Source organism: Oreochromis aureus, linkage group 11, assembly GCF_013358895.1.
Source record: "Oreochromis aureus strain Israel breed Guangdong linkage group 11, ZZ_aureus, whole genome shotgun sequence".
Lineage (NCBI taxonomy): Eukaryota > Metazoa > Chordata > Actinopteri > Cichliformes > Cichlidae > Oreochromis > Oreochromis aureus.
In genome coordinates this window covers 20,810,855-20,835,731 of record NC_052952.1, presented here as the reverse complement: position 1 = coordinate 20,835,731, position 24,877 = coordinate 20,810,855, and the positions used below count along the sequence as shown (strand labels likewise).

General features: G+C 39.5%; 2 protein-coding genes across 3 annotated transcripts; both read right to left on the bottom strand.

Moving 5' to 3' along the window:
• Window positions 1-1,997: 1,997 nt before the first annotated feature.
• snx27b (sorting nexin 27b) lies at window positions 1,998-13,970 on the bottom strand. Of its 2 annotated transcripts, none has more exons than XM_031734135.2 (13): window positions 13,471-13,970; window positions 9,615-9,846; window positions 9,207-9,399; window positions 8,770-8,834; window positions 8,562-8,666; window positions 8,391-8,469; window positions 6,766-6,929; window positions 6,587-6,676; window positions 5,940-6,089; window positions 5,706-5,834; window positions 4,810-4,869; window positions 4,651-4,713; window positions 1,998-4,512 (listed from the first exon to the last, which is right to left on the bottom strand). In XM_031734135.2, exons 1-13 carry the CDS (start codon window positions 13,800-13,802, stop codon window positions 4,468-4,470), a joined length of 1,707 nt encoding a protein of 568 aa, XP_031589995.1. In that variant the 5' UTR covers window positions 13,803-13,970; the 3' UTR covers window positions 1,998-4,467. The 2 variants fall into 2 exon arrangements, with proteins under 2 accessions (XP_031589995.1, XP_031589994.1); XM_031734134.2 differs by having other exon boundaries at window positions 4,665-4,713; window positions 13,471-13,966.
• A 9,155-nt stretch (window positions 13,971-23,125) lies between these two features.
• Window positions 23,126-24,427, bottom strand: s100w (S100 calcium binding protein W). Its single transcript, XM_031734114.2, has 3 exons — window positions 24,096-24,427; window positions 23,638-23,789; window positions 23,126-23,533 (listed from the first exon to the last, which is right to left on the bottom strand). The coding sequence occupies exons 2-3, from the start codon at window positions 23,779-23,781 to the stop codon at window positions 23,339-23,341; spliced, it is 339 nt and encodes a 112-aa protein (XP_031589974.1). The 5' UTR covers window positions 23,782-23,789; window positions 24,096-24,427; the 3' UTR covers window positions 23,126-23,338.
• Between the last annotated feature and the right edge of the window lie 450 nt (window positions 24,428-24,877).

Here is a 24,877-nt window from a genome sequence, read left to right as displayed (position 1 = left end):
GTGCAGCGAGAGCATGCAATATGCACACACACACACACACACACACACACACACACACACACACACACACACACACACACACACACACACACACACACACACACACACACACACACACACAAATACAGACTTAGACAACCGAGACAGTAAGGGCGATCACTTAGCCAGTGTAACAACACTCATCTATTAATATTTTAACTCTAAAGTGTTGAATTTTATATATCAAAATGTATCTATAATTCAGAATGTACCCTAACCCTTTACTGGGTTGGACCTCTTTTATCTTCAGATTAATTCTTGCATTAATTCTTAGTGGCATAGAATTAACAAGGTGCTGGAAACACTCCCCAGAGACTTTGGTCCATATTGACGTGACAGCATCGCACAGTTGCTGCAGATTTGTCAGCTGTACATGCATGATGTGAATCACCTGTTCCAACACATCAGAAAGGTGCTCTATTAGATTGAGATCTGGTGACCGTGGAGACAGTGAACTCATTGTTCAACAAACACCAGATGATCTGAGCTTTGTGACATGGTGTGTGAACCTGCTGGAAGCAGCCATGAGAAGATGGTCATAAAATAACCCCCACATCATTACACCAGCAGCAGCACCTAAAACTGTGGGTACAAAGTAGGGTGGATTCACGATTTCATGGTATTTACACCAAATTCTTACCCTAAAATCCAAATGAGTGCTGCTGTAGCTCATCTACTTCATGTGGTGCCCTCAGAGATGCTCTTCTGGACACCTTGGTTGCAACAAGTGGTTATTTTAGTTACTGTTGCCTTCCTATCAGCTCAAAGCAGTCTGGCTCTTTTCCTCTGACCTCAGGCATTTTCACTGGATATTTTCTCTTTTTCAGACCATTCCCTGTAAACCCTAGAGTTGGTTGTGTGTGAAAATTCCACTAGATCTGCAGATTCTGAAATACTACCAGCCGTATCATCCTCCAATTTTAAGACGTCATTTAGTTCACTGAAATTTTGACTTAAAAAACTGGACTTAAATTATCACTGAAACTAAGCAATTTAGCTAAATACCTAAGTGACTCTTTCCATTATATGTCACCAGTCATCAGAGCCATCATATTATGTGGGTGGGATGTATCAGGGTTGTGAGATACAAGTGCTTACCCATTAAAAGTAAGTTTTTCAGGCCTGCTGGTGAATAGTGTACAAAAGGTGATCAAACCTTCAGAAACAGCTCACCTTTTCATTTTAGGCCAGCCTGTAATCTTTCATGCTGGAGGCCGTTAAAAAGCTCTCTATAACAGAGAACAACACTTGGCACTGCTCCAGCTGTGCAAAAAGCATTTTCAAGCAATCAAAAGAAGCTTCACAACACGTTTGTGGTGTGTTGCAAGCAGGGAGATGCAATTCCTTGGAGGGAAGATGAAGAGAGAAGCGCTTGGGTCTTTTTATGTTTTTTTTATCAAAATGACAACTAATTTCACATGCAATAAATGCACAGAAGCTGAAAATGAGTTCACACTCCCATCAGCAGTGGATCTACTATTAGAATAGAGCTTAATTCTTTTGTGAAGTGTCTTCCTCAGAAACTAATCAGCACTCAGGTCTGAATACTTCCATGAGGTCTCTCAGGACAGATTTTCAGCCCAAAGATTTTAGCTTTTCAAAATTCACCCATTCCAAGATAATTTTCAGTCACCACCTCACCACCAGCAATCAATACCTATTAATTACTGGGTGCAGACACTTGATGCAGGTCGATATGCAACGGCTATCTCGCTGCCTATTGGGTAATTGTCTCCCAGATCTCATTATAAGATGCTGTAGTTGGGGAAAGAAGAGGAAGCCGGTGAGGAGAGAAGAGGAAAAGAGGAAGAGTGGAATAAAGGTACAGGTGTAAAATCAACTTTATAGGATAAATCTGGCACTGCCCACTGTGGGGATTGTCTGTAACTTTGGGATTTCCACACTCCTTGACTCAGCTCCAAACACACAACGTTAGTTGCAAATAAACAAGAACCAACTTTGCATCAATAAATCGGTTTATTTAAAAGAATATGTTACAATTTATTACAGTAAGCGATGTAACCAAACACTTGCTTAAATTTTACATTTCGACATGTCAAAGGCTCTGTAGGTTGTCATTCTCCATCCCCTTCTTAGTGTGACGCTCATCAGCTGAATTTAAAATCGAATCTAACTGTACGTGACATCTAACTTCAGTCAGCATGAGAAAGTGTGTGCACGTGTGTGTAGGGGGAATGGGGTGGATGGGTGAGCCCACGGGCTTGAAGGTGGGCAGATCAGGCGATGCCAGACAATCGACTGTGTCAGACACGGTTCAGTAAGCAGACACGAATCCTGGGGAAATGTGTTCAGCCTTTAGGACTGCACATTCAATCTCTCAATTCAAGGCTCAACACATTCAATTAAACCTCCTTTCTACCCTCACAAAGGTGTGCTGAAGCTCATTAATCACCCCAAAATGCTTCTGTGAACAGCGCTATCATGATAACGAGGACTCTTAGGCAGAGTCACTGATGTAAATTTAAAGCTCCCTACTGGCTTGTAGATATCTTTAATATTAATGCTATTAAGCCAGTGGCATCATATTCTGTTTCTACAACCTATAATGTGATTGTTTTATAAAATTGCTATTGACTCAGAAGAAGCTTTAATTTAAACCTAAGAACAAATCTCAGCTTTCAATATATTGATTTTTAAAAATGCTTCTATTAAGATAATGATAACTGAACATGCCATTCTTCTCTTACCTTGTAAAAGCAACTGGTGTAGAAACAACCATGTAATATTTGTCTGACTCATTGGTAACTTTCAAAATGAAAAAAAGTGCAACAAATTAAGATTTCATTAATAAGGATGCAAGATCACAAAATCGCACTAAGCAATAATAAATGTTTAATTTCAGCCATCGCCGCGCCAGGTTCTAATGATGCAATGAATTGTAATTTTTGTTTATTTGTCAGGCTCGGTATTGCATCATCAAATAATTAAGTTGTAGCTCATTGCATAATTGTTATGATTATATCTTCTTAATTGGAACTTGAACTGGGCTCATTTAGAGATGGCATTAAAGTGTTGATCTTTACCTTTTTGAATCATCGGCTGGTAGGATGTCTTTACGGGCTGCGCACTGTAATCCCTATTTTATCAAATCGTCGAAGGATAAAGCCATCGCTTTTTTGTTCGGAGACTGTCATCCTGTTTAAATCTGCAGTGAATAAGTGATTCAACAGCAAAGCACCAGCTACACAGATAAATAGTGCTGCATAGAAATGCCATTTGAATTACAGGCCCATTATAAATCCGGTGGGAGCTCTCAGAAAAAAAGTAATAACTGCATGCTCAAGAGCAGGCAGGAGGACAAGGACCCCTGCTGCCTCTTCTGGGTAAAGCACGATGTTACATGTCTGAGCGGAGCTCCGCATCGCCGCTGCTCCACGATGGCCTTGCACGGAGTGTTCATTAAAAAGATTATAAATACCTAAGAGTTAATGCACAATTCTGCACACTCACACAGTATATAACCCCACCGTAGTCAGTGATAAACGTATACCTGTACTTATTCCATTATAATTCCATCTATTGCCCTTTTACATTATACTATGCACATTTGGAGGTCAATAATACTGCTGGATAAAGTGCAACATATGTCTAGGGATTGATATGCACCCAAATATGAAAAAAACAAACAGCCTATAAAAAAAATCAGCTTTTGTCATCCCTTCTCTCATTTGTCACATTATTAATGCAAATGCAGTTGGCAACACATGGAAATTAATGTATGTGACGTGGTTCAGCTGTAACTTACTTTATCAGGGTTTGACTCTGGTTTGCCCCTTCTCTCTTAGCTGATGGGGTTTCCTGCATGTATTAATAACACGCATGGAGACGCAGGACACTGAGGCTCTAATCCATAAACTGAGAAGCTAAATGTCTTCCTGTGGTCAGCCCTCTGAATCAGTGATTAATGTGATCTTGTGGTCCCCTTTCTGAGGGCTAACAACTTTTACTTTCCTTTCTTTGTCCACCAATCTTTTCAGCTCTCTTTTTCATGTAGGACTTGTTCAAACAAGGTTCAAAACCCCGATCGTTTGCACGCCACATTCCACTTCAAGTCCCTGCCAATAAGAGGAAGGCTTGCATGAATCCGTCACTTTGATTCTGTAGGCAGCTCATTTCTTTTCAACAGAGCTCTGCTTAATGCATGGTCGTGATGTGCTGGATTCAAGAGTTCTGGTACACGAGTCTTTAGTTTATTTTTTTTTTATGCGTCTGTTTGTTCAACGTGTTCATCAGCAGATGCTTGTTGGTTTGCATGTAAGGAGGGGCTTCTCATGTTGAAGTTGATGGAGTTTAAATGACGTCCAAGTAGTTAACAGCTGACTTTTGGTGGGTATGGGGGGAAGGTCAGGGCCAAAACTGAGCTGAGGTGGTGACGGCGATGTAGTTAAGAGGTAACAATCTCCCTTCCTAGGTGCCCCCATCCCTTCTGTGCCTCAGCAGCTGGAAAATATTCTGTTACAGAAACAGAAACCAGGGGTAAAAAACACAAGCTTAGACACAGAAGGAAAAGAAACTGAATAAAACACCAAAACAAAAAAGTAAAAGGATTATCACTGGTATCAAACTGGACAGAGGCAGGCAAAGCCTTACCTTGCCACACATACCATCTTTACTGCAGTTCTTATTGTCCTTGTCTGTAGCCTCCTCTTCCACCTGAAGGCACAGATGCATTATTGCCGTAAGTACAGGACAGAAGTAAATGGCTTGTATTAGAGCAGATTATTCTGTAAGGAAGCAGATGGGCATTACCTCCTTCCTCCATTTCAGCTCACAGAAGACTCTCTCAAAGCACTCATGCATGTAGTTAAACTAAACAATGACAAAGAGAAGCACAGATTTAGACTGGCGTTTATACAGTTCTGGTGTCAAACATAAGGCCCAAGGGTCAGAATGGGCCCAGCGAAGAGTAGAATCTGGCTCACTGATCAGCTTTAGAAAAGCTGAAGGAGTGCATAGATTTGAAGTGTTTAACTGTATTTAATAAGTTTTACAGTTTTTCCTATTGATACAAACTGTCCACCTCCATTAACTTTCAGGTTAAATGAAAGTAATTAACAGATACATAATTAAATGACATAAAGGGTCCTGTTTTTCAACTATTAATTAGTCAGCAGTAAATTAACAAAACCATTATATTTTATAATTACAGGACACTCTGTGCAGTGAACTATTATATCTCTAATTTTACACATCTATCGTGTATTTTCACTGGCTCGGCCCACTTGAGATCAAAGTGACTGCATGTCAATCACCATACAAAATGAGCCTAACATCGCTGCTCTAAAACAGTAGTAGAAATGAGAGTGCTTAGTCTTTTTCTTTTCTTTACAAGGAGTTTGATAAGAACTTTGATACCACCTTCTTGTACTTGCCTATAAATATAGTTTACCTTACATCCACCAACTCGTTAACTTATCTCAACATAAACACACTTTACATTCAAAGCAACAGTAACTGGTTTTCAAAGGCTTAGAGTGCTGCTGAAAGAAGATGTGATGCAACACAGTAGTAAACAAGCACCTGTACTAACTTTTTTTAAACAGACTTAAATTTAAAATGATGATTTTTCAAGAATCGATACAACTTCTCAGTGTAGCAGTATTAACAAATAAACATGTATGCAGAGATCTGTGTGTGATCCATACATAAGGAGTAAATATCTTGACCCAGCGTGGCTTCTTCTCTCCTCGTGCATATTCAAAGCAGAAGGCCATGCCCTCTTCATCCGTGTCCCACCTCTGCATCTCCCCCCAGTCAAATGCAATCACCTGATTCTGGAACAACACGAAGGCTTCAGTACACTCACCCTGTTACACAAGAGGTATAGAAAAGGCAGAAACACACACACACACACACACACAGCAAAGAGCAGGCCTTGCCTCAAGCGTCCCCTCCTCTGTGCAGGCGTGCAGCTTGAAGTGGTGAATACTGATGGCCGTGATCACGTGGCCTTTACGTCGAGAGTCGCAGGAACAGTGGGGGAATATGATCTCGTTGTAGCCTTCGCAAGTTCGCAATAAACTCAGGTACTGTGAAAAAAAAAAAGAGAGAAGAGGCAATGCGAGCTAAATATTTTCCATAAACTGAATAACAAGAGGATGCTCTGCAGCTGAATGAAGTTTAGATGCAGGGTGCATTTTTTAACTGTGAAAAAACACTTAAGGCTATAAAGCAGAGTGCAGTTATTCTCTGTAGCCTGACTGATTTAGAAACAGGATGTGATTATTTACCTGCTGGAGCAGCTTTAATCTCTTCAAATTGGCGGTAATTCACTGTTGCTCACTCACTTATTCACTTTCAGCGAGCACATTTTGCTGGCAAGAATGTGTGTCTGTGACACTCCAGTTAGAGCTAACACTCGCTCTTAGACTACTACTTCCTTTTTACACTGTGGTATACCACTCAGTGAAATAAGAATGAAGCAGTGCGACAAAGTGGATGACACACTCAGATATAGTGAGAATACAGTGTCTCTGTATGTGCATGTTACTCTCAAACAGTAGTGTGCTGTATATAAAAGGCTGACCATGGACATCTTCTTCTGCTCGGCCAGCTTTTGCAGCTGATAAGACTTCTGCTCAACTTTAATGAAGCCTTTCTTCACATCATCCAGAGCCTGCAAAGAGGTCAGACAGGAGACACAATTAAACACAAAATCCACTAAGCATACCAAACAGACCAGACAAATACACAGTGTGTACACACCTGGTGAAAGAAATAGTTGACAGCGAGCTGGTTGTCATTAAGCAAAATCTCCTCTTCTGTGGTGAAGAGCCACTTGTGTAGAGTGAGACAGGTTCCTGGGATCGCTGAGGTATAGTTCTGTACATACAGTTTGTGGGGGAACTCATTGGGGGCAAGCTTACGTACTAAAGAAGAAAGGAGACATGAAAGAAAGAATAAAAAATGCAAAGCTTTCATTTGTAGTACATTTAACAGCACAAATCCTACCTCCTAAGACTTAACTGTATTTCTTCCACACAGATGGATATCATCCATCAACCAAAAATCAATAGGGTTTCATCTAAGTTTATACAATTTCATTTTATTGGATATGTCAATAAAGTCACATAACCTGTGCTGTATTTTTTGTGAGGCTAGCTGCACAGGAAGCTCAGTTTCTTGGTCAGTGTGTCAGTCTGTTTGATAGACATTAAGTACAGCAGTAACTCAAGTGATCCGTTAGCATTACCACAAGGCTGACAAGTGTGTTTTGTTCAGCAACTGCCAGAATGATCGCCATGAAATTTTGGCGATCCATTAGAAATGTTTTTAATAAAATAACGATAATTTGCATGACAAACAAACAAACAAACAAAATTCTTCACAATAGGTTTAATTTATAAAGTTTCAAGAGCTGCTAATGTGGTTGGAGGCTTGTTACTTTCTGCTTTGTGATAAAATGCTGTAACAGTAACCAAGCCATACAAAACAATGCAACACACATAAGGAAGAAAGAAAGGCAAAGCAAGGTCAAAAAAAAGACCGAGATGTTACTGTGAAACCGAAGCTAAGGATTGTTTCAAGAAACAGATGACACTTCTGAGCCTTCTGAGACAGAATAAAACTCCGACAGTTTAAAAAAAAGGCCAGAGTTATCTACATCTACAGCATAAGGAGTGTAACTTTACATTATACTCCAAGATTCTAAAGCAAACACTGAAGTAAATGTAACTGACGTTAAAACTGTGAGACAAATGCTTCTTTTTACTTGTGGAAGATTCCTTCGTGCTGCTAAACAATTTCCTTCCTAGAGTTTGGAGAAAAAAAGTGTTGTGTGGGTGTAGAAGGGGTGGGGAAGAACAGCACAAGTGCATACACTTGTAATTATCAGCTCTTCAGCTGATTAAAAATAAAACGGGGATGGCTTTCTTCACATCACTGGGGACAGAATTTGCTGATTTATTCCTTGCAAGAAAGAAACAAATTGAAACTTTAGTGGATACACACAAAACTTTAATTCTCATCAAATAAGACTGTTTACTGCTAATGTTGTGGTGCATTTGTCCTTGCTGTAATAGACACTGGTCATAGAGAACTTTGTGCATTAAACAGAAATGCTACTACTGTAGTTTTATCTCCTTTTTTAAATTAGGCACAAACAACACACTAACCTTTGTCTAACGACATCACTGACAAATGCTCTTACAAACCATATTATGAGCATGATTATTCATGTATAAGGTATTTGCTTCTAGATGATTATAAAAAATGTGGCTGCATGCAAATATTCTCTTTTCTGCCACTTGTTAGTGATCACTAATAGCAACTACAGCAACATTTGTGCTATGCTTTAGCAAAAATGCAAGGAGTTACCTCTCCTTACTCACCAAAGGTGTGGTTGATGACCTCAAACAGAGCAAAGTAGCTGGCTGTTACACTGTCCATCTCTAGCTTCATAACAACAGCCTGAAAGCGAGAGATTGCGACAGAATGAGAGCGAGAGACTGAAATAATGTTGTGATTAAAGTGGGGACAGGACTGTGTTTGTGTGAGTTTACCTGATAGACCTGGTCTGTAGTTGAATTTTTGCGAACTCTGACAGTGAGTGTGGTTTTATCTGGCATCGCTATTCTCAACTCCACATCCGACACACCGTTATAATTCTAGGTCACAGCAAAGACAGCCAGAAAGACAGACACAGCGTAGTGAGTCACAGGCGGGGAACGGGCAAAAAGACACGTTTCATTTTATTTTTTATTTTTTTACCTCATCTGATTCAGACAGGAACTCTTGCATGATGTCACTTTCTCCAATGACTCGGACAGAGCACACTGCAGATGAAACACACATTATATTAGATCCAGTTTTTTGTGTGTGTAAGAGAAATAAAAGTCATTATACAATGACATCTGCGACTTCACCACCTGGGCCACACCTGGCCATAAAACTGCTTAGCAGTCAATTGTCACATTAATTCTGAGCCTCTGAAAATGGTGTCCTGTTTATAAAAATGTGTTTAATTCTTAAACAGGTCATGCAAATGTTTTGGAAAACCCCTGCCGATTGTTTGATTTACAATCAACTGTGGTGGTGTTCAGAAGCAAAACTACAAAGCTGTATCTTTGTTCCAAACAATATGGAAGGCAACTGTAAGTGAGTGAACTGTTTGTGAGCTGGCCTGGTTCTCCTTCTCTCTTCCCCACCTTTCTCTAGATATTCCTCCAGGCCTCTGCGTCTTGCGTCCAGCTGTTGCTCTGACAGGGAAAAAGGCCATTTTCCAGGCAGCTTGGGAAAAGTAAAGTTAGCAAACTCCCTCTTCAGGTTTTGGTGTAGAATCACAAACTCCCGGTAACGCTTGGAGCACAGCTGTCTGCCTGCCATGTACACATTATACACCTGGAAGAGTTAAAGTGGAAAAATGAAAATGAAAAGACAGTGATCTTTGGTCAACAGGATGGTATTTATAATATCCAGAACATTAGGTTGCTCACAGACCTGACTATAAATATCTCATGAATGTAACAATCGCATAAGCCTTGAGTTGTGACTGGCTCCATCCAACTACAAAAACATTTTCATCCATCCAAGTGTTTTTGCACGAGTGTACCCACCACAAACTTTTCATGGTTGAGTTCAGTGTGTTTGTAGCTGGGAACAGAGATGGGCACTGCCTGCTTGTCGGAGTAGTCGTAACAGGACTGGGCCGATCCGTCGTCTCCGGGATCCAGGCAGTCGGCCTCCTGGGGAGGAACGGACAGCACGGCCAGCACCAGCTCTCGCTCACCGGCCCGGATCAGATCAACCACCTGCTTGTGTGTTGCTCCTTCTACGTTCACCCCATTGCTGTCGAATCAAGAGATTTATATATTAGAGTGGCAAGCACTTTCTTTTTTTAATATTCTTAGTTTTAACTTTTTATTTTTCATAAGCATAAAAGAGTACATTTCGAAGCTGTAGCTTTTGTTTCACTGAATTAGGAAATACAATAGTGAAAATGCAATTATAAATTAATGCAATCAAATAATCTAAACAGCAGCCTTTAATTACCAGAGACTTGAATCAACACATAGACGGCATGCTGTTAACACCAATGAGAAATGACTAAGTGCTTCATGACTGCAGGGTTGTTATATTCAGACACAATTTATCAGTGCCTTGTACTTTGCTTCTTTTCTCTCAGGGTAGAAGTGTAACACATGAAATTATAAGGCTCACAAATTATAAGAATTATTTGAACTGCTAAACAATATACAAATATTGAAGGAAATGGGAAACAGCAATAAATAGGCTTCAAATAAGAAATACTGGTGCGCACATTGTAGAACTTTTGCATCATCTCTTTCAGAAATGAGACCTTTGGTTATGTCAGTGAGCGACACTGGCTGTGTGCACTTTGGCAGTTGTGTCAAACAGAGTGAATGACAGAGCTGTAGCAGCCTAACCCATAGTTAACTTTGCTCCAAAACAACCATGTCGCCTCGTCTAAAAGCTCTCAGCGACACCGCTGGATATTTCTCACACTTTTAAAACAAGCTCCAGCGCAGGCTGGCAGATAAAGGCGGTATTTGAACAAGGCCTGAATGACATTCAATAAATAATTCTGTGTTTTACATTCCAGGACTTAAACAACAGCTTGGAAATATTACAATGAATGAGGAATCAGGCCAAACTTCGTTTGAACATTTTCCAAAGACTACAGAAGCCAGCAGTGCTGTAAATGATATTTGCATAACCTAAATGTAACACAGTCAGTGGTTTGGGGGGAAATTTTCACATTAAGTAGACATAGATGAGCTCTGATCATCTAATGTGAAAACACATGTTGTGATAAATACAGGATAAAGTGTGTTAATATGCTGTTAAAATACACTTTGAGCTTTGAGCAGAAAATAAAACCCAATTCTAGGGTTTAGTTGACTTAAAAAAAATACACATCACCACAGGGTGACATCTTTTAGGCAACGTGATAGTATGCAAAAGGTTTGAGTGTCCTAATTCACATTTTATAAACAAGCATGTTGTGAGAAGCCCACAAACGTTTCACTAACTTATATTAAAGACAACCACTGAGATGGTAACAAGCCAGGACAGGAAATGCAGGAAATGCTTCAACTGAATGAATACATATCTGTTATGTTTGCCATGCTGGCATTTAGATGGAGGGTTGAAGCCCGATGAACATAAGCTCTATTATACCTACAGTGGAACAAAATAGCTACACACATGTAATCAACATAAAGAAGGCATTCTGAGCCAGTGCACACATAGCAAAGTTGGGAATGATGATTATGTAGGTAAAAGTAAGAAAAGACTAATGTGGGGGACACAAATATAACAATCTTGCAGGTGGAGTGGGAGAAAGCGCAAACGTGTCCTACAAGGAAAAATGCAGACTAAGCATTTTGGCAGTGCTTTCCTTCCTGCAGCTTTATGATGATATAATAAGGACCTGACACAGAGGCCTTTGCACCGCCACTATCAGCACTTTTGACTATGATAAACACTTTACAGGAGACACCCTTCCCATGTGACAGATTTCCAGTTCTGCTTTTATAATTTATATTGGGTTCATTTTGTTTTTGCTGCAGCTTAAGGATTTAAGTGATATTATGCACTATGCAGTGTTCTGTACTCTATGTATGAACATTCAACCCCTCACACATAGTTTAAAGGCCGACTTAAAATGCATCTGACACCTTGAAAAGTGTTTAAACAATATACATAACCTTTATAATAAAACAGGATGCTAAAATAATTATGCTAAATAACACAAACTGAATTTAAGTCTGAGAGGAGGAGCTGTTTATAAAAGTGCTAATAAATAAAAATACTTGGGATGCTGCAGCTAGTATGCAGCCACTCCAGTGTGAGTGTGAGTACTTAGACTCACTTTACTACTTACTTGTGTTAAACTAGCGAATGTTTAACCAGCCAATCACATGTTAATTCAGCACGATGAAGAGGACCTGGTGAAAATCGAGTCACTAATGTTGCATAGCTGCTGGCGCCAGACTGGCTGTTTTGAGTTGCTCAGAAACTGCAGCTCTTTCGGGATTTCAGGCAGAAGCATCTCAAAACAGACATCCAGTAACTGAAATGCTTTGATGAGAGCAGAGGTCAGAGAAAAAAGAAAGTCAACGTTAAACGTTAAACTAACATTTAAGTGGCCACCCGAGGATTTTCAATGACCACGTGGTGATTACAGTTTTACTGTTTTTTCTAATGGTTAGTTTCAGCATCATAATGTGCCACCTAACAACCTTCGTATAACCTCAGACTGCCATGGTCCCAGTTTTCTTTTTCTTTTTTTGTGTGATTTTTCAAGGTTAGGATTCGTAGTGAATATATTTGTGTTTGGGTTGCTGTTTTGCTTTTATTATTCTAGTCTTCTTGACTCCTGTTTCGATTTCTTTGTTATTCTAAACCTGAGTCTGATTTATTCTGTTCCTGTTGAGTCTTTGATTTCTGAGCTCACTTCATGTTTTTCTAAGTAGTAATTTTACATTTTGTGATCCTGCATTTTGATTCATGTTTTCATTATTGTCCCACACTGTTAAAGTTTAGTGTTTTAATGTACTATGTACACTCTGGTCTTGAAGGATACTATGTGGCGAGTAAATTTAGTTGGTGTACTGTCGCTTTACATTACCACTATATACCATGCTAATAATACTAGCAGAGGGTATCTTGTATACGATAACAAAATGATCATGCACACATCCACATGCTTGCACACAGAAATAATGGGGTCAACAAACTGCCAGGTTACTGCAGGCCATCCATTGACACAGCAGTGTGCAAAAGCCAGCCAATCAGAAAGTGACTTTTAGAGGACAAAGCCAATCAGAACTGAACTCAAGGCATCCCTCCCTCTCTGCATCATGTTATTCCATGCACACAGACACACTGAAGCATGAGTACTGATGCTGATGCTGTGTGTTACTCCTCACAACAACAGTTCAACACACACTTGAACACTTCAATGCCAAATCAACCAGGTGCAATAATCCTCAGTGCTAAGTAACATCTAATTCGGCGATGCTGATGTTAAAGATGTGAGCTGGTTTACCATTCATGATTCGTGTAAACAAAGTGTTTCATTGATAAATGACCCACACTGCATCTGCTTAGGATGATGTGAATGTGCACAGGAGTGAGTTGGAAATATCTGGCATGCAGTGGATGAGAGGAATAGATTTCAGTGTGACGTGAATTTCTAATGATCCCCGGATCGTTTCTCTCTGACACACACAGACACTCCTTTCATTGGGATGAACGGCTCTTCTGCAGGACCGGTGTCACAGTGCATGCACACACTGGCACCTTGGTGTTCCCAGTTCGACTGAATGATGCTATAAAGTCACGTTTGCCTTGAGCTCACTGCGTGATCGTCCGGAAAGTGAAACAGGTCATTTTCATCACTTACGTTATAAGCAGCTTGGAGAGAAGCTAAAAAACACTACTTACACCTCAAGAATCCGGTCCCCTTTCGAAATGCCGGCTCTGTCGGCGGCACCCCCCGGAAGGACCGCACTAACATGCTGCAGTGGGGCGTACAATTCCCCGTTGATGCTCCGTAATTGCCCTCCTTCACTAACTTGCCCCCGAACGTTGAACCCATAGCCGGAGTCAGACTTCACTATCCGAACCAGCCGCGGGCCTGAAGTAACGGTGGTTGCGGTCTGGCAGCTGCCGCCGATGCCCGGTGTAACGTTACCGCTGCCGGAGCCGTTACGGGAGGAAGGGTGAGGTGACGGAGGGACCGGGGAACAAATTTCTTGCCCCGCTACGTCCGCCATTTTTCTGCACTCACTGTATCATCCAATCAGATTCGGCTACAACATTAAATATCATACAAACATTAGCTTGTAGTAGCAGGCTAATCAGCTTGGCTAGCTAACTGAATGAGGTAAGCCGGAAAAAGCCGAAATCTTACGATGATTCGCGAGACCGTAGCAGGATGCGCGGGAGGCGTTCCATGTCGACCATCAGAGACGCTTTTTTTAGACTGACCGTTAAGTTACTTGAGTAGTGCACGTAATTGTGTCGAGAGCAAACGAAAGTCTGCAATTCTTAAACTAAATCAGTGAAGAAACAGATCAGACCGTAACTTTGAGTCTCCTAAAATATGATTCCCAGACTTAACACGGACCCCACAAGAAATCTCATCACTCCTAAGTTCGCTCTTGTTTAATATTTCACTGATAAATCCCTGATTGAGATCTTGAGAACACATGTCACTGCTTAAATCATAGTCTAAACTATTAATCCTTGTAGTTACAGTGTTTTTTCTTTCTTTTTGTAGAACAGAAAGAGCACTTTTTGTAAACGTGTGCATTTTCTGGCATATTTACAAAAGGCAAGTCTATTTATATAGCGCCTTTCAAACACTACACAGGGGCGGATCTAGAGAAATTTATTTAGGGTTTCATGAGATTAGGATGGAAACTGGTGTGGCAAAATCAACAACAATCAATTACACATATGCACGTGATACATTCTGTAACATCTGTATTACATATGGTTGAAATACATCAAATGTAGTAAGTATTCTTTTTTATGAAAAAGAATAATCAAATTGTTACATGCTTAAATTGACAAAAAATGACAATGAACAAATTTGAACAAACACTATATTCAGTTTTAGAATGTATATTCAATGTTAATAGTAGCTAGGCTAAAATGCTAGCTTACTTTAATAAATAACATTGTCATATGCAAAACTAGTGTGGCACTAGGGGTGCCAACCCATGCCACCACAGATCATCCCCTGACACTTCAGTCATTCAAATTGTTTTGAAGATAAAATGAAAACAAAAAATGTCTCCTGGGCGCCTTCTGGGTCAGGAGATTAAGTCATGTCTTACAAGTCTTTTGTCAAAAAGTAATCATCCACCAAAAAGTCATTGTCTGTATTTAAATGGTTGAAAATTACTTGATGGCTTATTATCTGTGCAACGTATGTCAAACATATCTCTTGTAAATGATATCACGCCATTTTACACCAAAAAGATAATTCCTGTAATAAGTTGCAATCAGTCTTTGGCCAAACCGATTTTTATATTTTTATATATACTTTATTTATAACTGTAAAACTCTCATTGACATTAAAAATGGGTTTTTCAAGAGAGATCTGGACAAGAGGGCAGCAGAAATTGCAAAAGATTTTTTAAAGATTTTTTCAGTGGCCAAAAAAGACTGGATTGATTATAATGTAGAACATAGAGTATGTACAGTAATACAATCATAAAGATACTTGCAAAACAGGTCATTTCTTGAATTTAAATATAAATACTTATTAAATTGTGTTGTCTGCAAAGGATTAATCAAAATAGACACACATAGAAATACCAGAAAGCACTTTTTGGCATACGATCACTTTTTGGCACAACACTTATAATATGGTTACCAATACTTATAAGATTATTAAACAAACCCAATATGTTGCCACACAGATACCAAATGTGCCCTCAGTGTAGGGCATTTTTAATTGACAGTCTATCAGGTTTAAAGCCACGGTTTATTTCTAAGGAGAGTACCATTTACATGCATAAAATACCAGAGGTGTCCACACCATGACTGTTTGCATGAGTTTTTTGTTTGTTTGTTTGTTTTATCACATTTTTTCTTATGAATTGTTAGGGTATCTTCTTACGGTTTAATAAAGTATTCTGATTCTGATAAAAATGCATTTCTCAAAACAGCTAATATTTGCAACAAATATAATAGATAACCAGCAAAAGGATGTAAGATTAAAAACATTTAATTATTTTGTCAAAATGAATTTTTTGTGTCAGGGAATAAGTCAGCAGAACTAAAATGAAAAGTGTCTTTGACATTGTGTAACCCTGACACATGCACACACACACACACACACACACACACACACACACACACACACACACACACACACACACACACGGAGAATTGCTCAAGTACCAGAATAACATTTTTTGAGGATAAGTAAATACCATTATATTCCAAAGTGAATACTCTTTAGATGCTGTTTTTAAGAGCTGAAGGTTTTAAATTTTTCTTTGAAAAGAAAATGCGTGCTTACATTTTCACGTATTGTGCAGGGAAAAATACGTTTCCTCCAGAGGTCACACAATACGATAAACCACAGTTAAAGCAATGGGGAAAAGAAAACTGTGGCTGTGCGTGCACAGCACTGCAAGGGTCAAACATGTAGACTTTCAAAACCAAAGAACCTGCATTCTGAAAGTGAAACATAAGCTTAATGTATGCAATAGTATATTACTTATGTCTTACATTATCCAGAAAATTTTGGGATCTTACTACATTCATTCACAAAATCTGTTCTTAGTGACGATGCCAAGGGTTCGCGCTGAGTTGGGGAAAAAAGGCTTCAAGTACTTTTTCCCTTATGTATGAAATCAACAGCAGAATGAGCTACATTTGATGGATTTGTTTCTCTGAGTGTGTTTAAACAAATGCTTCACATTTTACATAGCCAAATATCCATCCATCTGCTTCCGCTTATCCTTTTCAGGGTCACGGGGGGTGCTGGAGCCTATCGCAGCTGTCATGGGGCAAGAGGCTGGGTACACCCTGGACAGGTCGCCAGTCTGTCGCAGGGCTAACACACAGAGACAGACAATCATTCGCACTCACATTCACTCCCGCATTCACACCTATGGGCAATTTAGACTAATCAATTAACCTATCCCCACTAACTGCATGTCTTTGGACGGTGGGAGAAAGCCGGAGTACCTGGAGGGAACCCACACAAACACGGGGAGAACATGCAAACTCCACACAGAAAGACCCCGGCCTGATGGTGGAATTGAATTTAGGACCTTCTTGCTGTGCGGTAACAGTGCTAACCACCGTGCCACCGTGCTATAGCCAAATATAATAAATATAATATAATTTGTAAAATCTTATGTGTATTTTAGTGCTGTTTTTGTCCAGGATACCCTTGTAAATAAGTTTTTTAATCTCATTAGATCTTTCTGGTTAAATAAAGCAATAATAAACTATAATAAAAAAAGGGATCATGGGGAATCAGTGCACCTGTCCTGTCACTCCTTTTTCTTTGACCTTCCTTTGAACCAGTTTATATGCTGCATCATCCATCACCTGCACCCTTTTGCATCATTCAATTCAATTCAATTCAATTCAATTCAATTTTATTTATATAGCGCCAAATCACAACAAAAGTCGCCTCAAGGTGCTTTATATTGTACAGTAGATAGCACAATAATAAATACAGAGAAAAACCAAACAATCATATGACCCCCTATGAGCAAGCACTTTGGCGACAGTGGGAAGGAAAAACTCCCTTTTAACAGGAAGAAACCTACAGCAGAACCAGGCTCAGGGAGGGGCGGGGCCATCTGCTGCGACCGGTTGGGGTGAAAGAAGGAAAACAGGATGAAAGACATGCTGTGGAAGAGAGACAGAGATTAATAACAGATATGATTCGATGCAGAGAGGTCTATTAACACATAGTGAGTGAGAAAGGTGCCTGGAAAGGAAAAACTCAATGCATCATGGGAATCCCCCAGCAGCCTACGTCTATTGCAGCACAACTAAGGGAGGATTCAGGGTCACCTGGTCCAGCCCTAACTATATGCTTTAGCAAAAAGGAAAGTTTTAAGCCTAATCTTGAAAGTAGAGATAGTGTCTGTCTCCCGAATCCAAACTGGAAGCTGGTTCCACAGAAGAGGGGCCTGAAAACTGAAGGCTCTCCCTCCCATTCTACTTTTAAATACTCTAGGGACAGCAAGTAGGCCTGCAGAGCGAGAGCGAAGTGCTCTAATAGGGTGATATGGCACTACAAGGTCATTAAGATAAGATGGGGCCTGATTATTTAAGACCTTGTATGTGAGGAGCAGGATTTTGAATTCAATTCTGGATTTAACAGGAAGCCAATGAAGGGAAGCCAAAACAGGAGAAATATGCTCTCTCTTTCTAGTCCCTGTCAGTACTCTTGCTGCAGCATTTTGGATCATCTATTCTCCTTTCTCCTCCTTACTCCACAGCACATCCTCCTCTTTCACAGCCAGGCCACTACCTGCTAAGATGTTTATTTGTACACAATTTGTTGTAATTCCGTCAACCTTCAACTGTTTAAATAGGTCTTACGATATATTAGTGTATTTCACCTGTAAAAAACTGAATATGCTTCAATAAAAAGCTCACTAACTAGATACTACAATAAAAGTGAAAATAAATGAATAGTACATAAAGTGAAACAGGTGAATGCAATACAATAAGTGGCTTCATGTATTAAAATAGCTCTATAAAGCAAACTGTACCAGAATAGAAATAGCTGACTAAATTTAGTAAAAAGACAAGCACAGTAAATGTCAGAAGCCATTAAAGGGACTCAGTGTGACAGCGTGTAAAGTGTAGTGACAGAACACGACAGAACAGATCATCCTCCGCTAGACAGATGTGCTTCTTTTTTAAAGAGGTATTACACAAGGTATCAAAGATTTCCTGTGTGTGTCCTGAAGGAAGCAGAAAGCAGACTGTTAGAGAAATGTTTAAATGCAGCTTCACAGAAGAATGTGTCCATCACACCAATCTAACATTTTGAATAAATCATCCAAGTGTAGCTGAGGCAGGTTGGTTCCTCAAGGCTAAGTTCAGTGCTTATGCTCCAGTCTGCTGCAGACAAAAACACTTTAACCAATCTAGAAATGACTGAAATGCTCTACAGTGAGTCTCGAGTAGACAAAACACAGTGCCATCACAAAAAGCTGTGAATGGCACAAAAAAAAAAAATCTGATGTTTAACAATATAACCTTTTCTTTCTGTAATTGGTACCATTACATTTATTTACCATTTTCTGTAATTGGGGCACGACAGTGAAAGGCAGATGGCATTTTAACACGCTGGATCAAAATTCTGATATTGTGTTTGAATTCACAAAGTTTATGATTTATGCTCTGTGAGATAAACACTTCAGCTGTACATATGCAATCTGTACAATGAGAAAGTGAGTGCTTCACAACAGCTAAGCCAGGTCTGTCAAATATTTTATGCTTTTAACTGGAACATTTGGGTCTAATACACAACGATTAATCACACGTTTATTTAACATTTTACCTTTTTATTTATTTCCCCTTCATTTAACAAGGAATGTACGACTCTTGAGATTAAACATAATATTATGTATGCGCCGTGTTTGAGTATAACTGATGTTCGTTGTCTGAAGTGACAATTAACAAATCAAAATAAATGCTGTTACATTTACTCTCTTGTTTTATCTCTACACAAAGAACAAATCATGAAAGAACCTGATTTGTACAACAGCTTATGTAATGCATAAAATCGCTTTTGGAAACACGGTCTGGCTTTTCAACACGTGGACTGCAGGGGGTAATTTCTTAGCTCATTAATCAGGGAGGCATCCAGTGGTTATATTTTAAATATCATGTTAGTGTTTGGATGCCTTTACATAGAACAGCAAATAACAGTGAGATATATGTAAGCTTATAACTGTAACCTTAACCTCTTAACTTCCACCAAACCTACAGTGAGCTGTTTAAGATTAGGCTTGAATTATATGGAAGTTTCCCCTGTTTGGCAAATTCAATATAAATTTTGCAACAGATGAACTGTAAGGCCAGAATACATGCGAGCGAGTTCATAGTTTAGTTATTTTACAGTGAACCGTGGTGGTGTGACTGGACTCAAACAGAGAGGAGTGACATACTGTAGAACGCATTCCTGCTGATATGATAATTTGCCTGCATTCTCCTTACTGTCTTCCAGGTGGAGCAAGTGTACTGTGTATATCTGATTGATTTAAACTTCTGCCAGCAGCCAGCTATATTGACTGCCTGCAGATATTACTTTATGCATGCAATCTCTTTACTTCTTCCAGGTGGAACAAGTGCGCCTTATATCTTGGATGGATATGAGCTTCTGCCAGCACTTTGGGTGATATTAGCGGCTGTACTTTATGCATGCATGCATGCATAACCTATTGTCAAAAACATTTTCCTCTGTTTCCTGTATTACTGATCTCAGAATCAAGGGGGAATCTGATGTATATATTGCTGTGATTGCATATAATTAAAAAAAATAATAGTAATATTAGGCAAAGATGTCCCGAGAAAACACAAAATGCAATTTTTAAATGATTATTTAATTTATTAAGGGAAAAAAGCTAACCCACCCTACCAGGCTCTTTGTGAAACCTGATGATGACTGCAATCAAGGATTTGTGATAACTGACAATGTGTCTTTTACATCACTGCGGAGGCATTTTGGCCCACTTTACTTTGGGGAAATGTTCATTTCAGCCACATTGGAAGGTTTTCAAGCGTGAGTGGCCTGTTCAAGGTCATACCAAAGCTTCTCATTCAGATTTAATTTTGGACTTTGATTAGGCAGCTTCAGAACCTTCCTTTTATCTTTTTCAGGGATTCAGAGGTGGACCTCCTAGTGTGTTTCAGATTTTTTCCCTGCTGTATGATCCAAGTGAGCTTGCGTTTCAGGGCATGAATTGATGGCTGGACATTCACCTTCAGGATTTTTTGGTAGAGAGCAGTGGCCCCTCGGATGGTCCTCCCTGAGCTCTCACACTCTGGGGGCCTCTGGATGTCTGGGGCCTGGATCTCCTCTATGCCTGCTTCATCCCCTGGGGGACGGGGCTATGGCTCCCCACACCCTCTAGCAGATCGTTACATGGAGACACCTTTTGAATACAAGCGTGCTCATCCACACAGGTGTGCACACGGGTGTTCACAGACACAAACTACACCTCTCTTGGCTGCTACCTCAAAGCACATTGTGCGCTGTCGGTCTTGTGTGCTGCACAATAACATTCAATATTTAGTATTTACTGTTATTTACACTTAGCTAAATTATCGCAGTGGTGTTGTGTTTATTATGTTGCTCTCTTTTTTGCTTGTTTTCTCCTTTTTTCTTTTTTCTTCTCTCAACAGGTGATCCAGGTGAAAGTGCCCTTTCTCACTGTCCCTCTTCCCCTCTGTTTTTCTTTCCCTCCCTCGCTTTCTTCCTTTCTTCCTTTCCTATCCCCCAGTCATGTCTGTCGCATTTGTATCAACTGAAATAAATTTTTTTTTAAAAGAATCATAAACTTTGATCCTAAATGAGGTGAGTGAGACCTACAGTTCTTCGGTTCTTTTGTGACCTTCTGGATAAGTCGCTCATCTGCTCTTGGAGTCATTTCATGAGATGGGCCGATCCTGGGAAGGTCTGCCACTGTTCCGAGTTTTCTCAAGGAGATAATGGATCTCACCATCGTTCACTGGAGTCTCAGAGCCTCAGAAATGGCTTCATAACCCTTTCCTGACTGATCAATGTCCGTCTTTGTTTCCCATCTGTGCTTTAGTTTCGTTAGATTATTGCATGCTTTGTTGCTTTTTGAGATCTTTTAACCTACTTCACTTCATCAAGCAGATTCTGTTTAAGTGATTTCTTAACAGCTCTGGCAGTAATCGAGCCTGGGTGTTGCAAGTGAAATTGAGCTCATCTTTCCAAAAAATTTGGTTAATCACAGTTAAGTCATCATTTAACTGGGGGTTTAGGGAGGTAATTAATTTTATAAATGAAATCTTCACTTAAAAACTACTTGGGTTGTCTTTAGATAGATAGATAGCAGGATGTGCAGGATGTTAAGGTTTGCTCTAGACAAGTTTTGTGCCAATTAATTACATTCAGACATGAAATCTGCATGAAATTTATATTCTCTGGCTAACATCTTTCATTTTAATGCCTTTGGACCAAAAGTATGATGTCCATGCTTTGATGCGTAAGACCGTAAGTTTATATTTCAAACAAGTATATGCAAATAGAGTACTTATTGATTATCTGAGCCAGGATCTCAAAGTCCACATAAGGATGCAACTTTCTCTGCTCAGAAACCTGTGTTTAGTTTTATTCAACCTCGTAGAAATAGTTTAAAAAAAACTACTGTTCTGAAACATAAATTCAACAAATTTGTGCAGACTCTCAGAGCTTACATCTTTGTAGCTCACCCTGATTTTATTTCTGAAATGTTTTGGATTAGGGATGTTTTTTCTTGCACAACTTATAGTTATGCAGCAGTTACAGCCAGGTGTCTGGGATCACTTATACAGTAAACTGGATAATCCATGGATTTGTTACGTATTCAATATCTGGAGGCTTAAATCGATCCAGAAATTATTGCATGTTTTAACTTTGTTGTTGCTTGCATGACTAAAAGTGCTGGCGGATGCTTGTATCTATCAAACATATGCAGTACACTTGCTCCACCTGGCAGCAAACAGGGGGAATGCATAGATTAAATAAACATTATTTCAGTGACTGAAATATTTCTGCTTACCGTGGATGTTTGATATCCTACTCCTGTTGTCAGTTATACTGCGTGAGGCTTCTGAACACAGCAGTCCTGTTCAACCTGTTCTCACTGTGCAGCTTTCTCATGAGAGGCGTTTAAATTAGTGACTGTATGTATGGCAGAGTAAAAGAGAAGCAGCTCTGTCAAATACTTTACTGATTGAGATTGATTACGGATTGAGAAATAGTATAAAAATAGTATAATATACTACTATACCGTTATAATATAGTAAATACTAGTTTTAAGAAAGTTTTTTGCTTTTTTAAGTAGATTTTTTTCAGCAAGATGAAGGTAACAATGTGGGATTTAAATTCTGATCATTCTTGGCGATGTCTGATGTCATGAGAAATTCATGTAAATGTCCTGGTAAATGTCCTGTATTTGTATAGCGCTTTACTTAGTCCCTATGAACCCCAAAGCACTTTACACTACATTCAGTCATCCACCCATTCACACACACATTCACACACTGGTGATGGCAAGCTACATTGTAGCCACAGCTGCCCATTCATGGTTTAAAACAACTGTTTTGAAACAAATACATAAAAAATAAGAAGAATACAGACATAAATTTTCATTTTCCTCATTTATGGCGTAGAAATCATATATTAGATGAAGCTTTAACTCTGAATTAATAAGACTTCCTCTGTAGGAGGACTGACAGTGACATGTGACTGAAGAACAAAGCGAGTGATATCTGTTTAAAGTGTGATGAGCCAATGCTTTCCTGCAATGACACTGAACACCCAGACACTACACATGAGGTAATTGCATGCATAGATGAATAAGGCCAGTTCAGACTTAATAGGTTTTATTTATTTTCAGTATGCGATGGAAATTTTTTGAAATCAAGTTTATACAGATGAAGATGACAAATCTGGAAATGATGCACACTTAAAACACAGAGAAAGCACAAATGATCAAATCCCAGTAGCTTGCAGATATGCATGTACTGTATGCATCACATGTACCAGACATTTTTAAACATATTAATATTTGTAGCTGCCTCAGTCTTCTTGATCGCACTCGTCTTTGTCATCTTTCCCCTTGCCTCTCTTCCCACCCCTGCCTCTCTTTTTATGGTAGTAGCATTTGGCAAGGACACAAATACACCGGCAAAATTCACGGAAGTTGACCTCGCCATCATGGTTTTTGTCCAGCAACTGCATGGCTTCCTCAATATCATCTGCATTAATTTTATCCTGTAGAATACATTCATACAGTTAACACAATGAAGCTCATGAACAAAAAGCTTTGTATTTCTCTATGAATAGATGTCTTACACAAATGAAGTTCAGTTGTTTACCTTCAGCTCGGGGCTTTGAATTTGTTCCTCCAACATTTTCTGGAGCTCTTCTTTGTTTAGCTGGCATTTTTTGCCTTCACCATCATCAGCATACTGCATAAATATATCCACAATGTTTGGGATGACCTGGTCGAGACGTGCCATGGTTGAAACTACACATAAAAAAAGAATGGCATTAAAAATTGCATGCAGTATAAGTTTCATGTTTGCACAGACACAAGAAACGTCAACTGTGTCACTGTTAAAAAATCCTCAGAGCTACTTACTAAAGTTGTAGCAAATACTTTTCCCATATTAGATCAACCTTAATGGTGCGTTTTCCAATCTGTCTTTTTCGTTGTATCATTCAGGATGTCTCCCGTTTATAATGCTCTGTATCTAGACTGAATGCTACAATTTCCTTTTATTTCCTTCCTCAAAATTCACTCCCTCCCACCCTGCTTCCCATCAGTACTCACCTTAGAGCCCTAGTTGAAGAGAGATCGCGTCTGTGTCACCAGCTTGGTCCTAGGAGAGACTGTTGTCAAACTGAGAGGGAAAGCCTCCTCTTAAAGGGTAGACCCACATTGTATGACTCACACATGCACACAAACACACACACTGGCATGTAGGCAACCGCACAAACACAAACCAGCAGTGATTCATGCTTCTGACATGTGCCTGACTCCACCCATTAGAGCTGTACCGGATCTGTCTCTGCTACGCAGTGCTGTAAAAAAAGAAGGACATTTATGTTTATGTGCAGAAAAAGTAGCTGGACTTGTTGACATTCCCTTCATTAGTGTTATGTGCAGATCTGGTACACAAATTGTTCCGCTACAGGTGGAACACATCGAGTAAAGCCGGAATATTTTCACCAAAACGCAGCTCGGCTGGAGCTGACCCTCTGGAAAAAAAAAAGAAAGGAAGAAAGCCAGACTAAATGGAAAGTTACAGCCAGTTGGTGCAATCTCTACACTGCATGTGTGTGTATGTGGTTGCTAATGGCCTACACTCAAAGGCTTGTATTTAGTTTCTTTTTCTTTTTTTTTTACCACGTTCAGGAAGTTTTGCAAATAAATGCAGTGACGTGACCATAAAACCAATGCTTCACACTGCCCAGTCTCACTAAACGTATCTGTGATCGTCCTACTTTAATACTCTCACTACTTATTCAGGCTAAATAAAAGCAGCTGCAGTTAAAACTCAGATAAAACTCAGGTTATGCCAGAGTGAGCGGCTTCCCTGTGTGCTTGAACAT

Coding starts and splice junctions, on each gene's coding strand:
- snx27b (XM_031734134.2), bottom strand. CDS start 13,802: ATGGCGGACGTAGCGGGGCAAGAAATTTGTTCCCCGGTCCCTCCGTCA. Junction 8,835..9,206: donor GGAGGAATATCTAGAGAAAG/GTGGGGAAGAGA, acceptor TTTCATCTGCAG/TGTGCTCTGTCCGAGTCATT. Junction 4,513..4,664: donor TAAGAACTGCAGTAAAGATG/GTATGTGTGGCA, acceptor TTTCTGTAACAG/AATATTTTCCAGCTGCTGAG.
- s100w (XM_031734114.2), bottom strand. CDS start 23,781: ATGGCACGTCTCGACCAGGTCATCCCAAACATTGTGGATATATTTATG. Junction 23,534..23,637: donor TTCAAAGCCCCGAGCTGAAG/GTAAACAACTGA, acceptor TGTATTCTACAG/GATAAAATTAATGCAGATGA.